The sequence below is a fragment of the Protopterus annectens genome, chromosome 5.part0 (genome assembly GCF_019279795.1).
Source record: "Protopterus annectens isolate FY-2018-M chromosome 5.part0, PAN1.0, whole genome shotgun sequence".
NCBI lineage: Eukaryota > Metazoa > Chordata > Ceratodontiformes > Protopteridae > Protopterus > Protopterus annectens.
Genome location: NC_056735.1, coordinates 275,181,118 through 275,199,656, shown reverse-complemented (window position 1 = coordinate 275,199,656; position 18,539 = coordinate 275,181,118). Strand labels below are relative to the sequence as shown.

General features: G+C 41.0%; 1 protein-coding gene across 1 annotated transcript in view; it reads right to left on the bottom strand.

The window, feature by feature from the left end:
- The window catches only part of RRP1B (ribosomal RNA processing 1B), a 1,940,580-nt gene that overhangs the window by 943,276 nt on the left and 978,765 nt on the right, over positions 1-18,539 (bottom strand). Inside the window, exon 8 of the mRNA XM_044071827.1 lies at positions 14,923-15,110. Coding sequence (XP_043927762.1) covers positions 14,923-15,110 — 188 coding nt within the window. The remainder of the gene's footprint in view (positions 1-14,922; positions 15,111-18,539) is intronic.

The following is an 18,539-nucleotide window of genomic DNA, read 5'->3' as shown; positions in this document are numbered from 1 at the left end:
GCTATTAAAGAGGGATTATCAGGGTCTAAATTCTGTGGGTTGGGTATAACTACTTTGCCTGGGGTAAGTAGATTATTGATAGTAGACCAGAACTTTTTTGGTTCTTTTTTGGTGGATTGCTGGAGTTCAAAGTAATAATTCTTTTTATCTGAAAGGATGGCTTTTTTGGTATTGTTTCTGAGCTCTCTAAAGGTTTGATGATCTGTTGGGTTTCTAGAGGAACGCCATTTTTTCCAAGATTTATTTCTGAGTATAATTTTTTGTTTAGAATTAGAGGTTAGCCAGGGTGCTGTTTTGGTCTTTGTTCTAATGGTACGACTTGGGGCATGTTGATTTAAGATTGCAAGGAATGCTGAGCTGAAATGTTCAACGGCATTGTTAAGTGAGAGGTGTTTTAGAGGGGTCCAGTTGTATTGTGAAAGTTCTGTTTGAAACTGTTCTATATATATATATATATATATATATATATATATATATAAACAAACACTGCACACAAGACTAAATACTAAATAGATATACAATCTAGAACTAAATTTGTTTACTGCTGCCAGAGCCCTGACAGGACTAAATAGGCCTTAGCAGAAAGTAGAAACACTAAACTATGTAAATATATAAAAAGGAAGTCTCTGAACACACGCACACAACTGTTATAATTATTAATTAAGATAACTAGTTTAAATAGCTCTAAAGCTCAAAAAATAGTTTGAAAATACAAAAAGCTTTTACTGGCCCGAGCTCTCCTCGACGCGATCTGTTGCAGCGGCAAACTAGATCTGAGCAGAGGAGGATCATGGGATATAGACTGTGCCTCGAGCTTCTCTTAGATGCACAGCTTGTGATGCGGCCGACTCGAAGCCGAGGATCGGCTCCGAACCCGTATGTAAGAACAAACGGCGAGATCGAACAATTTCACATCTTTTAGCACAACAACTCAGGCAACAGAAAGTAGAAAGGACTGTCACCAAGCTTAGGGAGCCTATAACAAGGAAGATAATAAGGGATCCTGTAGAAGTATTAAAAATATTTTGAAAATTCTATGAAAGTCTGTATAAAACAGAGAGATATGGAAATCAAGAAACGGTACATATGGAAATATTTATGGAAGAATTAAATATGCCAAGGCTAGAGGGAGAGGAGGGTCAATTACTAACAGTTAGGATAGGAGGAAATGAGATAAAAATGGTGATGTATAACCAATCTACAGGAAAGTTCACAGGAATAGATGGAATTCCTGTGAAAGTTTGGAAGCTAGGAGGGAAAAAAACTGATAAAGATCTGGAAGGTTTTGTTTAACAGTATTTTAAAGGAGTAGTACCAACATCCTGGAAGAAAGCAGTAGTAGCTGTAATACCCAAAGAGGGTAAAGATCCATCACATCCAGCTTCATACAGGCCCATTTCAATACTAAATCAGGACTATAAAGTGTTTATGTCTATAATGGCAAAAGAGATGCCAAGATTGATAGATATGGATCAATGTGGTTTTGCAAAGGGGAGGCAAACATTTAACATAAACAGAGCAGCGATGATCCAAAGGGAAGCCAAATGTAAGAAAACACCACTGTCGTTAGTGACCCTTGATGCATAGAAAGCATTTGACAGAGTAAGCTGGGATTTTATAAGCACAGCAATGGACACCTTTGCATTCCCTGATAAAATTATAAGGTTGATTAGAAGGATATATGAAGGATTAAAGGTGAAAATTAAAGTGGAGGGGTCCTCTCAGATAAACTAGAGGAACGAGTCGGGGGGGGGGTTCTTCTCTCCCCTTTGTTATCTGCATTATATTTAGAACCACTGGCAAAGAAAATAAGACACTCAGAAATTTAAGGATATAATTGGTATGGTAGTCAAGAAAAGATGGCTCTGTTTGCAAATGGCAATATTTTATACCTGACAAAACCAGAAAGGGATTCTACAGTGATGTGGAACATATTAAGACAGTTTCAAACCTTTTTGTGATACAAAATTAATGAAGCTAAAACAAAAGCAATAGCGGTAAATTATATGCCCACAAATGAACTGCTTCAGCAATATGCATATTTATGGGGATATGATAAAATTAATTATTTAGGAGTATAGACTAAATATGATACCAGTGTGGCAGCTAAGGATATGTGGGGGGAGACTAAACAGAAAATAATACACAAACTGAGAAAACAGAAGCTCTGTTATATGGATATCAACAGTAAGATACAAGCAGTTAAAATATTTTAGCCCCTTTATTCAGGCATATTTGAATCAACCAGAGGAGAATTTGTGGATAGCAATTAAGCAGTTAAGGCTCCTATACACAGCACAAGCAAACTATAAATTCAATGTGCCAGTAACATAACCAGCACCCATTCAGTGCTAGTTCTCTGGTTTTACAATATTTGTGAGAGTTACTATCCTATGCCCTTTCTTATTCCTATATCAAGGTTCTTATTCCTATATCAAGGTTCATTTATCAGCCACTTCAGCATGTCTGCCCATGCATCCTTCTCTTTCGGTGTAGTTTTATGTCAAAATTTTCTTGAAAGGGTTTTTACATAAGAGACCTCCAAGAAAACCAGAGGCCCCTCCTTGAGATCTTAATTTTGTGTTAGAGAAGCTAATACTTGCTCCATTTGAGCCAGCCAATCTGGCTGACAAGGTTCCTGGCATAGAAAACTGATTTACTGAGCGTTCTGACCTCTGCAAGAAGGGTATCTGAGATGCAAGTTCTTATGGTGAGTCAGCCCTATCTCATTTTTTCCATAGGGACAGGGTTACTTTGATAAGTAGTCCTTTTATGTTTAAAGTGGTATATGAGTTTACTTCAAGCCAAGCTATCCATCTCACCATTTTCTTTCCTGAACCTAAAAATGAGGGAGAGGATACTCCATGCCTTGGATGTCAGACAACTCTGGTACTATCTTTCCATTTGCCAATACATGATTTCCTAGTAGCAGGCTTTCTTGCCTCCATCAGTACCTGCTGCACATCCTCAGTAAACAGGTACCTAAAAGGAATAAAGACCTTGTCATCCAGGCATTCAAGTAAAGATGACTAATGGGGTGTACCAAACATCCCTATTCTTGTGCGAGTAGATCCAGTCTGTGAGGAAGCTTCTGGTAATTGCCCCTGGCCATATCCAAAAGTAGGCAGAACAACGATTGCCTAGGACAGAAGGGAGTTGCCACAATGATCTTGAGGGATTCCTTTTGAAACTTCAGAAGTACTCTGGATATTAGTGGAAAGGATGGAAAACCATACAGGAACATTCCTGTCCAAAGAAAAGATATCCGTCTTCCAGGCCTTTTTGCAAGGAGTCCTGAACAGAATGTTTCCAGCTGATTGTACAGAAAGGTGGCAAACAGGTCTACTTAAACTCTCCACACATGGACCAAACCTTGGAAGACCCCCTGATCTAGTTTTCATTCATGAAAGTCTGCCCTGGTAGGGCTCAGCTTGTCTGCGGGGACTAAAGATGGTTCAGAGAATTGAGTGCCATGATCAGAGCAAGCACTTCCTTAACATTTATGTGCTTGTCTCTGTCTTTGGTGTCCCACACCCTCTGCTATTTTATCCTTCCTAAAACTGCTTCCCAAGCAAAGTCTGAAGCTTCTGTGGTGACTGACTGACTGCTTTCGAGCAGGAAGTGAGAAGGGGAGACCTGGAGGATATCTGTTGTCTGCACCAAATGATTTCTCTTGACAAACCCCAGCAACGAGATTTGAAAAGATAAAGGGTGCTGATGCCGGGACCAAAGAAATTTCAGATACCACTGTATCGTTCTCGTGTTAAGTCTTGCCCTTGCCAGTAGTGTTATGAGAATTGCAGGTACCATGAGATCTAAAAATCCTAAGGTATTCCCTAGCAGTGACTGAAGTCCAAGTGGAAAACCTTAGAAACACACCTCTATTTTTACCGTGGAAGAAAAGCTCTTTGAACGGAGGTGTCTAGCTGACATCCCAGGGACACAATCCTGTGTGAAGGAGTCGAGAAAGATTTTGATCTGGCATGGATCCGACTCGGCCACATACTGCAGCATCAGATCCAAAGTCCAAGCTCCTCCCCTACCCATAATGCCCCTGTTTCCCTCCTCCCCTCAGATAGAGTTTATTGCAGAAAAACAGCAGCATCCCCAAGTACACTACATGCCTATAAAAATGACACTACCAAGGAAAGACTTGTGAAAGGAAACATTTTTGATAGGATAGTGGGACTATGACTCTTCCATCCAGTCCACTACATAGCCCACACAAGGCAGGGGGGAGGAGGGGACAGTTGAAAACAAATGAAAAGCAACAACTCAAATGGAACATTATGGTTGAGTATATAACTTATTTATCTGAAGTTATTGTTTTCATTTGCTCTTCAATCTGAGGGACAGTCCCAGCTACCAATCAACCCTGGGTGGTCCCCATGGAAGGATATTCTGGAGCATGGCTGAGTCAAAGGATGCCCTGCCCCTGGAAAGAAGATCCAGTTTATAATGGGAGATAAATATGTGAGATGAAGCCCAGGTAGCTGCAGAGCAAATACCATCCAAGGAAACCCTAGACCAGAAGGCCGTAGATGTAGCAACAGACCTGGCAGAATGTACCTGGACATGTCCTGGGGGAGGATAACCATTTGGCTCGATAGGTCAAGGAAATGCATTCAGAAATCTATTGAGCAATACTGACTTTACAGACAGGTTTACCCAAGAAAGGTTTGGAAAAGGACATAGAGTTTGTCCGACTTACGAAAGGATTTTGTTCTACGTAAATAAAAGCGCAGCTGCCTGTGAACATCAATTAAGTGCAATTTGTACTCTCCTTTACTTAAAGAAAACTGGTAGATTAATGACCTGGTTAATATTAGACTCTGACACCACTTTGGGTAGAAAGGATGGATTGGTCCATAGACACACCATATCCTTATGGAAGACCATATAATGGGGGGGGGGGTTGATAGATTAGGCTTGGATCTCAGAAATTCTCTTGGTTAAAGTAATCGCTACAAAAAAGCAGTCTTCCAAGACAGAAACTGCAAATCACCTGTGGCTGCTAGCTCAAACAGAGGAGAGACCAAGGCCTGCAACACAAAGGCAAGATCCAAGGGGAATCTAATCGGGGGGCCTAAGAAGAAAGGTACCTTTCAAAAAGGCCTTACAAAGCTTAGAGAAAGCCAATGATGTCGAATTTTCACCAATGTGAAAGTTAGAAATTGCTGTTAGTTGCACTTAACTGTAGAGAAACAATCTCCACGATTACAAATGCCCACCACAAATTCCAAAATGTCCAAGACTAGTGCAAGATCCAGGTCATGTTGAGAAGCCCAGATCAAGAAGCGCTTTACTCGAATAAGCATTCCTGGTAGAAGATTTGTGAGCTACTACCAGTATCCTCTTAACAGGGGAAGACAACCAGAGAGTCCTAGCTATTACGAAAACTGGAGCAGCCAAGCCGTGAGCTTCAGGCTGACTAAGGCTGGGTGAGATATCCCAGAGGGATGTGTAATCAGACCTGGAACCAGATCTAGCATTAAAGGGGGACATCCTACATGAGACCACAGAGTGGGGAAACAAACTTGGCGGGGCCAGAAAGGGGCAAAGAGGATCACTGAATTTCCCCAGCGTCGAGCTTTCTGAATGAACTTGGGAATTAGAGGGAGCAGAGGATAAGCATACAATAGACCGGAGGGCTAAGCATGAACTAGTGTGTCTCTGGAGACTACCCCAGAGTGGGGTTCAGTGCAAAATATTCTCGGCATTTTACATTGGAAGGAGAGGAGAAGAGATCGCAGCAAGGCTGACCCACTTTAGAAAGACCCTTATCACTACTGAAGGATTCAGAGACCACTCATAAGGCATCAGAATAGACTTGCTGAGCCTGTCCACCAAAATGTTGTACCTTCCCAGAATGTGCGTTCCTACCATAAAACGTCCGGTGGAGATTGCCCATTCCCACAATCTCACGGCTTTGTGACAAAGGGGGTAAGATCACATCCCCCCCCATTTGCTGATGTACCAGACTACCGACATACTGTCCATCTGAATGGCAACAGTCCCGGGAGGAAGAAAGGTATGGACAGCCTGCAACGCCAAAAGCACCACCCTCATCTCCAGGACACTGATATGCAAACTGGTCTCCTGGGATGACCACGTGCCTTGGACTGTCCTTCCCATGCAATGCCCCCCCACCCGAGCAGGGAGGCGTCCGTGGTCACAGTGATCTTGGGGGAGGGAAGAACAAATGGATGACCCTAGAGGGGATCCAGGGATTGGAGCAACCAAGGAAGGGAGTCCTTGCAAACACTGGATAGACTAACAGGGTGTGACAATGGAAGGACTAGCAAGGACCACTGAACAGCTAAAATCCATTGCAAAACTCTCATATGAAGATGTGTCATTGGGACGAGAGTGATTGTGGCTGCCATGGATCCCAACACCCAAAGAACTAAATCTGCTGGGGGAAGGTTGGCTTGAAGAATGTAAAGCGCATGATGATGGAGTGATAGTCGGTCTTGAGGTAGAAACACCCTGCCCTGGGTAGTATCTATCATACCTCTTATGAAGTCCAGTATCTGCACATGTGCCAGCTGAGACTTATTGGGTTTATTGCTATACCCAGGAAACAGGCTGTGAGAACTAGATGGTCCCTGGCTTGAATCAGTCGATGCCTGGAAAGAGAGGACAGGAGACAACTGTCCAGATAGGGAAAGACCTGAAACCCCTGCAGCCACAGGTGAGCAGCCACTACTGCCATCACTTTGGTGAACACCCAGGTGGTGGTGGTGAGCCCAAAGGAGAGCGCTCTGAACTAAAAGTGGTTGGCTCCCATCCTGAAGCGGAGGAACTTCCGGGAGCGCCTGTCCATCTGGACATGGTAGTACGCATCCTGAAGGTCCACTGTGCACATCCAGTCATCCATCTGTAGAAAGGGCAGAATGGATTGAATAGTGACCATCCAGAACTTCGTCTTGGCAACTGACAGGTTCAGGGTTGAAAGATCCAGAATGGGTCTTAAGTCCCCCGTTTTCTTTGGCACCAAAAAGAACTTGGAATAAATGCTGGATCCAGACTGGTCTAGGGGGACAGGCTAGATGACTCGTTTTTCGAGCAGCCTGGCAATTTCTGTGGCTGCCTCCTCCTGTTGACTGGGTGGCATGTCTGGGAAGTGTCTGGGTGAAACTGGGGGATGCAGAAAGGGACAAATAGCCTCTGGATATGATCTGCAGAACCCAATGATCGCTTGTTATTGAGTCCCAGGTTGTTGGGTTCAGAGATAATCGACTGCCTCCAGAGGCAAGCAGTCAGGCAACCCCTCACGGTTGCTGGAAGGGTCTGTCTGGGAAAGAATCCTGAGACCCTTAGTTTTTCGGGCCCCCTCTGCCATGAGGACACTCTGCCATGAGGACATCTATGATATCCCCCTCTGTCTCTGAGGGAAGGCAAATCCGACACATCTTGGGAAGAGCCTTGAGACGTCTGAAGCCACATCTTCTGTACCCCACGCTGATTCCTAGAGAAGGATCATTGCGGGGTCGAGAAGTGGATCCCGATGGCAGACAAGGTCTTAAAGTCTTTCTCGCTCTGGACAAAGGTGTCCTGAACTGTTTTCCCAAACAAGGTGTAACCATCACACGGGGCATTTGTATAAGATGCCTTGAAGGACTTCAAAAGGCACAAAGCCAGAGCCAGGAGTGTCACCTAATGGCCACACCTGTTCCCGCAGCTCTAGAGGTGTCCTCAGTAGTATGTGACAGGAGCCTCATGGACGTACTGGAGATGGACGTAAGGGTGGCCATGTGGAAAGAAAAAGCCTTCGCCAACATGGACCCTGGGGAAGACTCAGCAACCTCTTTAACCAGGTCTTTCTGCAGTCTGATTACATGTGCCAAATAATTCAGTGCACGTAGGGCAAAGGTGGCCGACGCAGAGGACCATTTCCCAAAATGACCCATCACCAGAGACTCCCTGTCTGGAATATGAACTGAAGAATTCTCCTGCACAAGCTCTTTTTTGGTGGCCGCAGCAACCACCATGGCACCAACCAGGGACCCCTTGGACCAGTGTTGTCTGTCTGAAGGAGCACTGAGTACCTTTGGGCACCTGGGAATAGGCTCGACTGTATCTGGTACCTTCCATGCCCTAGAAGAAATCATGTCCACTACAGGATCCATGGGAGGGGACACCCAGGAGGTAGAGGGTCCTATGCCAAATGCCTCTGCCTCCAGGAATACAGACTCATCCGGGTTGGGTTTGTGGGTAGACAAGGATTTCCATGATGTCTCCAAAGGAGACATCTTCCGGTGACAATCGAGGGGAACCTTCCCCTTCCTCCAAGTTGGTATCCTCCGTGAGGGACTCTGGTTGGGAATCCAAGTGCCTCCTCTTGCATGTGTGCTTCTGAAGGGGCTCCTCGGGGGGGAATTCTGGGGAGGAATTCCTGTAAAATATACACTTTTTCCCATACCCATCAATAATTTACCCATCTTTATCAAAAAGAGAAGGACTGGAATTAAGTTCCTAGAAGCAGTGAAGAGGAAAGTAATGAAACATCAACAAATGAAGAAAAAAAGGAAGGCTTTTCCCCAAAGGGAACTTATCTACCCAGAAAAGGAAAGGAAAGTAGACTGTCGATCCTTGAAGGCCTCAAAAGAGCATACTGTTCGGCATCACTAAAGCACTGAAAGACTTCTTGCCTAAACACATCTTTTAGTAAGCTCAACTCATGCCGCTAGACAGTTTGGCCATGTGGAATTTGCCCTGGAGCTTTGGAAGCTTTCTAGCTGTTACTTGGCAGGATATAACCCATATAGCCAAGGCTACTCTAACAGTGCTCAATATGATGAACATCTTAAGATCTCTTAATTATTCTTAATATATTATACTTCATTAAACATACAATTAGCATTACATGTATTTAGCATTCTTAAGAGAACAAGACATTATCTCAACATTCACATACCTCAAAATTCTAGTTTAATCAAGAGATGATTTTCACTGATAACTTCAAACAGGTTTTGAAATACTTCACAGGCTGTAGTTCTGCTTAATCACTGAAGCAACACTTAGCAGGAGCATGTGGTTTCTTCACATTCTGGTTCTTTGATGCTTCTTAATCAGAACAAAAAAAGTGAATTGCAGTAGCAGTGGCTACCACAGTGACAACAACTGTTACTATTCTGATATGTGGACATCTTCCATTTCACTGAGGACTTGATGCTGAAGCCACCACTTTCGCATCTACTTTTTATAAGTCAAAGCTAATGTTAAAGGGCTCTGCTTAACCATGTTTGAAGACTGTAAATTTGGCATAATCATAGAATTCCTCAAAGACACCCATATATTGCAAGAGGTCTTGTTGCAAACTAATTGGTGTCAAGGCCATGGTATAAAACTGAATGCCAAAAAATCCATAATAGTATCTTTTGGAAAGTGGTCTACCCCTGGGAACTACCACATATTCAACATACACTTAAAAGTAGACCCACTGGTTAAGGAACCTGAGAATGCAAGTGGACAGTGACTTGGGCATATGCTTACTGCTGTAAGGAAATCATTCTAAAAAGCTTAACTCATTAGCAAGGATATAGCATCCAGGTCCAAAGATGTCATTATCCCGCTGTACAGAGCCCACATTAGGCCAAACACAGACTACAATGCTCCCTTCAGAATGTACCTTACTAGGCATATGCAACAACTGGAGCATCCACAGAGGTTCCTTATAAATTGGAATACAAGGTGTAAACAATATGGAACATGCAGGCAGCCAAAAAGTCTTAACCTTTATACTCAGTCTCCTACAGATTTACTGAGGTATGATCTATGCCGGTCTTTACAAGGCATCATCTGACCCAGTAAAGGGACTTGCTGCACATCAGCAAGTCTAACAGCATTCAAAATACTCCAGCCAAGGACCTAAACCTCATTAGCAGCATAAGTACAACTTATTGTAGAGAGAGGTATGCACTACAGAAACTGACCCTATTTTGGAAAAGGTTTCACATGCATGTGAAGTACAGTTTGTCCACCTTATTCAAACATAACCTGGACTAATAGGTAATAGAAAATTTACCTCGTACTGACACCCATGCCCCTATTGCACACAGGCAGGTTGTAAATGCTCTGCCAGCTAAACAGAACTATATATCTCGGAGTAAAATTATCATTTCATTTACAAATGGGAAAACATGCCTAAGCTTAAAAAGGCCTCTAGACAAGTAATAACCTATGGATCTGTGTGTGTGCTCAGTGCTGTACATCTAACTTTGGGGGGTTCAGGAGTAAGGCAGCAAAGTAGCTTTTAGTTTTGTTGCCTGTTAACTGTGGTACAATTCAGCTATATTTGAGATGGAATGCTACAAACAGAAAAAAAAAAATTTTGGATCCCTGGTGTTTGCCATTCCTTCATGGTTATGCACCTCTAGAGTTGTCAAATAAAGCTGGTAAGGGGAGTGAGTAAAGTTCTTAAACTTCTCCACATTAGGAATGCATCTGAATGTTTTCCCATTTGCAAAAAAGATATGTCCAGTGTTTTTTAAACATAATCTGATGGCTGTATACATTAACATGTGTATAATTTTCACAGATGTGGCTTTGTTGACACATCGCATATTCAACACCACTACTGCATCTTCAACTACAATTCTCTACATCTTCTAACTGGTTTAGTACAAGCTGATGTCACAGAACTCAATGGTACATCACAAGGCTGTACACTTTGCAAGCTGGAGTCAGATTAAAATGCACATTGTGTGTTATTCTAACATGAATGACAAAAGGACAATTAAACATGATCCACAAACAATGAAAACACTCTGTAGATTTCTGACAAATACTCTAATCTATTAATTTCCTAAAATAGCATCTGGACCAATACAGTAGTGCATTTCTAAATGATCCAGCTACTAAAATCAGCTTTGAACCTGGAGTGAGAAAAGCTAATGTTGCAGTACCTATTCAAGGAACAAGCTTACAATGAACTCAAATTTTTTGATTAGATAGTCGCCTTAACATATGTGAAAAATGCTCGTTAGAAATTACAGCCATTTTGGAGTAACCTGGTTGTGGTAACAAATTGTCCTATTCTATTTATCACATTTACAGATGGAACAACATACTCATGTAAGTTCCTTCAAATTGTACAATGACACCAGCTCCCCTACAGCTTCAGCTATCTTTCTTAATATTTATGCCACAGAAATGACTGCCTATTATTATAAGACTATGACTATTATTAACAAATATAACCCATAAAAGTAAAGTATTTTACTTTTTTTCTACTCACACACAGGCCAAATAAGAGCCAATATTGGCACAGCCATCACACAGATAGCCACTGAGGGATTTCATTTTTGTGTAACTTCATACCCCATGAATTCCCTTGCAAGTGCTCAAGGATTAGGAGTACCATGAATATAACATGGGGATGTCACGCTCTTACACAGCTAATGTAGCTCAGCAGGAAGACCTGGACTGCCCTTCTCCCTTTTAAGCAAATGACAACTGACTTTAGACTACAATGTAAGAACTTTTTTCCCACCTCAACCCCCAGCTATTTCTTCCAGCACCTGAATAAACCCAGGCTGGCTGAGTCAAAAAGTAAATTCCCTGGTCCCTCTATGCCAAACAGCCAGCATAAAATACAGCCTTTTTGTAATGCAGCTTCAGCTCTGTAAACCATAGCATTTCACATTTTTATTTCTAAATTCTCCTACAAGGTACTATTGGCTGCACTACATTCCTTATATTTCACTCAAAATCACTGCACTAGTTTCTCTAGTGCATTCATACAAACCACTTGGACTTTTAAGAGATTCACCCACTATTAAGGTATTACCTCGATAATATACAGGAGTTTAGAATGACTGCTGTTAAGCAATTGCTTTTTGATAATAACTCCAAAGCACAAAAACTTTTAGCACAGCAACTCAGGCAACGGGAAGTAGAAAGGGGTGTCACTAAGCTTAGGGAGCCTATAGCAAGGAAAACAACCAGAGATCCTGTTGAGGTACTAGAAATATTTTGGAAATTTTATGAAAATTTGTATAAATTAGAGAAATATGGAAATCAAGAAAAACTACACATGGAAATGTTTATGGAAGAATTAAAATGTTCAAGGTAGATGAAGCTCGGTTATTAACAGTTAGGACAGGATGAGATGAGATAAAAAGGGTGATGTACAATCAAGCTACAGGAAAGTCCCCAGGAATGCAGGATATTCCTATGGAAGTTTAGAAACTAGGAGGGAAGAAACTGATAAATATCTGGAAGGTTTTACTTAACAGTATTTTAAAAGAAGGAGAAGCATCAACATCCTGGAAGAAAGTAGTGGTAGCTGTAATACATAAAGAGGGTAAAGACCAATCAGATCCAGCTTTATATTGGCCCATTTCGATTAGAGACCGTGATTATAAAGTGTTTAGGTCTATAATGGTTAAAAAAGTGGCAAAGGTGATGCCAAAATTGATAGCTATGGATCAATGTGTTTTTGTGGAGGGAGGTAAACATCTGACAACATTAATTGAACAATGATGATCCAGAGGGAAGCAGAATTAAAACAATACCACTGTTGTTGGTGGGTCCTGATACAGAGAAAGCATTTGACACAGTAAGATGGGATTTTATGAGTAGGACAATGGAAGGATTTGCATTCCCTGATAAAATTATAATGTTGGATATATGGAGGATATATGAGGGATCGGAGGAAAAAATTAAAGTGGGTGGGTTCCTCTCTCATGAGTTCTGTTTTAGCAGAGGATCCAGGCAGGGGTGTCCTCTTTCCCCTTTATCATCTGCATTATACTTAGAACCATTGGCAAAGAAAATAAGGGACTCCAAAAATTCAAGGCCATGACTGGTATGGTAGTGAAGAAAAGTTGTCTATATGTGGATGATATTTTATACGTGATAAAACCAGAAAAGGACACTTCAGCATTGTGGAACATTATGAGACCATTTCAAGTCTTTTTGAGAGACAAAATTAATGACGATAAAACAAAGGCAATAGATGCAAGCTATGTATACACACACACACACACACACACACACACAAACTGGTTCAGCATTGCCCATATTTATGGGGATATAATAACATTAAGTACTTAGGACTATGGATTAAAAAGGATTCTATTTTTGGCAGCTAAGGATATTTGGAAAGAGACTAAACAAAATAATACAAAAACTGAGAAATTGGAAGATCTGTTTTATAGATATTGATAGTAAGATACAAGCAGTGAAAATGTTTTTAGTCCCTTTAGCTTTAAACACAGGTCAGACATTTTTATCAACAAGAGAAGTTGTGGATAGCAATTAATAAAGAGTTGAAGGATGGTGAAACTGGAAGGAAGCTCAAGAAATAAGGAGAGACTGGGATTTTTGATGCATATCCTTAAGGAGAATAATAATACCCGTATAGAATACTGTATTCATAAAATGGAATGTATTTTAACTAAGCCAACATGGGGATGGCAAAAGGGGATTCTGCTCCGCTAACAGGGATGATTGCAATAAGGAATATAGACAATAGGCTAGAGGCGGTTGGAATTTACTGGAAAAAACTGGCAAAGGAAGCAAGGTCTTGGGAACAAATAATTAGAAAGGGAAAGGTAACAGAATGGGAAGAGGCCAAGAATTTACTTGGACTGCAGGCTAGAGATTGCCTTCCCTATCAAGGACTAATATTAGAGTATAAGCAAAGAAAGAAATAAGGGAATCCTAAGGAAAAGACAGCACTGCTACAATTTTTAGTAGAATCTAGAACCGAAGCTGCTCTTAGAAAAAGGGATAATTAGTAGGGCATATAAAATATTGCACAATAACTATATACATAACTATATATATGATGGCACAGTGGTGCAGCGGTAGCGTTGTTGCTTCACAGTAAGAGGTTTCACAGTAAGAGGTTTTCTGGGTTGATTCTTGGCTGGAGTGCCTTCTGTATGGAGTCTGCATGTCCTCCCTGCATTCGTGTGGGTTTCCTCTAAGTGCTCTAGTTTCCTCCCATGTTTCAAAGACATGTGTCTGGAGCATTTCTTCCCAGGCCTCCGCTGAAAATTGAATTCGTTCAAAGTCAGAATTTCCCGGTAAACAAATGTTAAATAAAATAAAATAAAATAGACTCAATCAGAGGAGTTTAGAAAGGATTGGGAAGGGAGATTGGATAAGCAATTCACAAATAAACAATGGGTGATATATGTATAACTCCCAAATATGCAACAAAGTCTAGAAGACCTAAGATCCTTGCTTGGAAGTGTTTCCATAGGTATTTTCATAACCCAAGTAGACTCCAAAGAAGTATTCCTCAGGTTGATTGTAAATGTTGGAGGTAAAAACATATTTTTTGGGAGTGTAATGAATTGGCAGACTAAGGATTCCCTGCAGATTACCCTGTCAGAAATACTGGGTGAGTAAAAGTGCAACTAAAGAAATGATTTTCTTGAGCTATGAAACAGAATCGGAATTGCCTATGCATAAGTAAGGCCTTGCTGAATCTAATTATGGTGGCTACCAAAAAAAAAAAAAATACTAGAAAATGGAAATCAAAGTTTAAACCAACTGTACTAGAAATAATGAATATAGTAACTAAGATAAAACTGGAAATGGGACCTTTAGGAAAAGGGCAGGAGTACATTACATAGAAACAATGGGAACTGTGGGAGAAATACATGCAGAATAAAGTTTTGGAGGAGGAATGATTTTAAAAGAAGGCAAGATTTGAATGAGCTATGTAATGTTTGACTGACCGTGACTGGAAAGATAAGTGATGTATAATGTTTGCAACTAAAAATACGTCAGCATGGTTTGTTTTCATTTATATAAAAATGTACGACTGCCTATATCATGTGTTAATTTAATAAAGATGTTCATTGTTTAAAAAAGAGGGTATATGACTCAAGTGGGTACTTTACACCCAGCTGTCAGACTTTAGTCAATCACTCAAAAAGATTTTGCAATCAAATGGCTTACCAAGTTTCTGTCTGGTAACTTGCTTTTTGGTAGACAAAGAATTCTGTTCTACACCACACTCCTGCTGCTCAGAGTTTGAATCATCTTCTCCTTCCTGCAGTTCTTTCATTAAATCTTCAATGGCAAAAGGTGCCTGATCCACAATTCCTTCAAAGATTCCTCGCACAACAGCTTGCACCAGAGACTGTCTGGATTTCAAAAGCAAATAGATGGGAAAAACATTAAAGGTAAAGACGTTAGTTGGAACGAGGAAGCTAAAAAATCCAAAGAATGCTACTTTGGGATCACATTTAAAACAAACTTCACCAACATAAAATGCTGTTGAGTTGCTTAGTTTTTGACATGCTCAAATACCATCCAAAAGTTCAAATCACAAACATGGTAGATATTTATACCAGAGAATTCAAAACAATTACAAGCATACTACAATGAATAATATGATACAAACAACCTGAATGTTGGATATGGAGTATTCAGCTTTAAATTCCCCATTCTAAAGACTTACCTTGCCTCTGATATAAACAGGACATGCTGCAGAGGCAGGTACGTATCCCAGAAACTACTACTCTGGAACAGGCTCCCCATCCATGTGAAGCACAGTTCCTCCTTAACCCAATTCAAATGCAACTTGGACAACTGGATGGGGAACAGGAAATACAACCCTGGTTTGGCACCCATGTCTCTAATGAACAGAGGCAGCCTGTAAATTGTTCATCTCCCAAGCCCCTGCTTGTAAATATTTCGCCTCCCAAGCCCCTGCTTACACTTTAAGGTACCAGAATTATCAGAGATTTGGGATGCATGACTAGGCTTAAAAGGCCTTTCTGGTCATTAGCCTAGTACACACCTATGAACTTCTGAACCTAAATGCTAATGAAATAACCAGAGTGATCTGCATGTCATGTGGTAGAAAGATATTCTGCAGAATTCATTTGAATACAAAACTCATGGAATTTAGACCACGTCTACTGCTTCTTTGTACTGTTTACTACAACTTCTGACATGACATGAAATGAATGTGGAGAAACTACTTGCCAGAACTGAACACAGAAAAAACACGTTGTCAACAAATCTATGTGAAAAGTCCGATAACAAATAACTGGAGTCAGAATCGTGGACCGAAACTAAATGCCAAAAATGCATCATCATATACTTTGGCAAGTCATCTACCCTGGGAAACTAACACATTGATCAATATTCCCCTAAGAATTCATCCAGTTGTTTGGAATTTGGGAACTTATGTGGACAGTGACCCAACTTCAACCAACATGTGCCCATTGCCATATGAAATTCCTTCTATGTTGCACAGCTTATAAACAAAGGGATTGCATCTAGATTTAGAGATGTCCTTGCCTGCCTTTAATTATCTCTCATTAGGCCAATCAGTAAGTATAATGCCCCTTTGGTATGTATCTGCCCAGACAAATGCAATAACTTGAATGCCCATAGCAATACTTACTAAAAGGATACAAGGTCTAAACAATACATCCTACATGGACTGCTTCAGAGCCCTGTCACCATCATCAGTATCCAACAGACTGCTGACAGGTGACCATTGTCTGACATACAAGGCATTCTCCAACTCAGTGATGGACCTATTGCACATCAGCAAGTCAAATGGCATCTGAAATACTCAGTCCAGGGATCTAAATCTCTTCTGAAACATCAACAGAATGGCTTAGAGGGACAAGTATATATTGCAAAGGATAGCACTGTTCATGAACAGACTCCCTATCCATGTAAACAAAGTTCACCCCTGTCCATATTCAAATCCAACTTGGACCTCTGTGTAATAGAAAATTTACCCCAGCACCCCCCCCCCACACACACACACACACACCCAATACCACTAATGGACAGAGACAGCTCCCAAATTCTTTATCTCATGCATGGGTCCCCTCAAATTATCTACTATCCCAGTTATTCACACTAGGGGTAATATATAATAACCAACCAGCACTAAAAGAGACACTGGATACACTTCAAATGGCCCACAAGGACAGCTAGCCTAATATTTATGAATCTAAACATGATCTTAACAAAAGCTACATTGTGCGCAGATCAAGGGAAGTAACGACTGCAATTTAAAGCATAATTAAGTCATTATGCCACAGGTACCAGTATTACTCCATCATAGTCCATGTAGGTATAGATGACTTGAGATGTACCTCCCTGGTTTATACGAACAGATACATTATGCAGCTTTCAGACTGTGTGCCTCAAGCTGGTATGAACCTAGCATTCAACAGCATTTAGCATCACTGAGGATGATGCCACAGTATGAGCAAACAAAGTATCAGTTTCAACAACTGTCCATCTTTCTGGAGTCATTCTAAGGGGATCCAATATTTGTCACCTTGGAAGGAAATGATTAACAGACTGAGTTGCTTTGCTAAGGATGGTCTGCACCTTTTTTCTCTAGCCTTATAAATAATGGCTAAAACTTTATCCACCCTCATACTTTTTAAGCAATGCTAAATTGACAAACTTACCAACATAAAATCAACTCAACTGAACCTCATGGTGTTACTGCTCAATCCCAGCTGCCTAAATAAAAACTACAATTCCTCCAAGCCCTCCTCAAACAGGAGAAAATAGAAATCTGTTCAGTTACTCGGACATGGTCTAAAGCAGCAGAGAGTAACCCGGACAGTACAAAATTTCAGTGCCTTCCACAGATTCAGACCAGCAACTGCACAGACAGCTAAAGGTGGAGGTGTCCCAATATACATCAATAACAAAACATACCTCTAGAGTAGTCAAACAGGATAATGGGCTGGAATTCCTCCACTTGGAAGATCACCATAGGCAAAAATCCCATAGCATATCCCAGCCAACTACAGGTCACCCTCCATGGTCCAAGAAGCTCACAATGCATACCTGGACCTACTGGAGACACTTATCCTCCAACCTAACACTCTACTCATGGGAGACTAATTACCCCTGTATAGACTGAGAATCCTACATGGCCTCAAATCTAAAGGCACAGAGATTCCTGGACTATGAATACAAACTCCCTTGACCAAACACTGAATACGCCCACTAGAGGCTCCAACATACTGGTCCTCAAACTCATAAATATGTGAGAACACTGCACACCTTCACCCCGCATGGCTCGTCCTCCCTGGTAAGATTAGACCATAAAGCTGTCTAAATTAAATTAAAATGAGCAAGAGTTAGGAACTATTCCAAGTCAAATTACCCTTTATTAAGTGATGGTTTTGTGGCATCCCAAATTAAAAAGAATATAAAACATATATCTCAAAAATCAGGAGGGGCTATTCCCAAAGATAAAAACTCTAAATAAGCAACAAAGAGGGCTAATTAGGTCATTCAAAGCCAACTTTGAGGCTAAGATAGCCTCCCAGGTAAAAGATAACCATGTTTTCTTCAGCTATGTCAGAAATCTCAAGAGCAGCACACAACAATGTGCTGAAATCAGAAGTTATGTACTTACCATAACTTTGCATCTGTGTTGTCCATTTTCATTCTTCCTCAAGGATGGGTCTATGACCAGATCCTCATATCAGACTTGGCCACATATACAATACTTCAGATCCAGATCTCAAGCTCCTCCCTCTACTCATTATGCTCACTCCTCAGATCAAGTTTGCTGC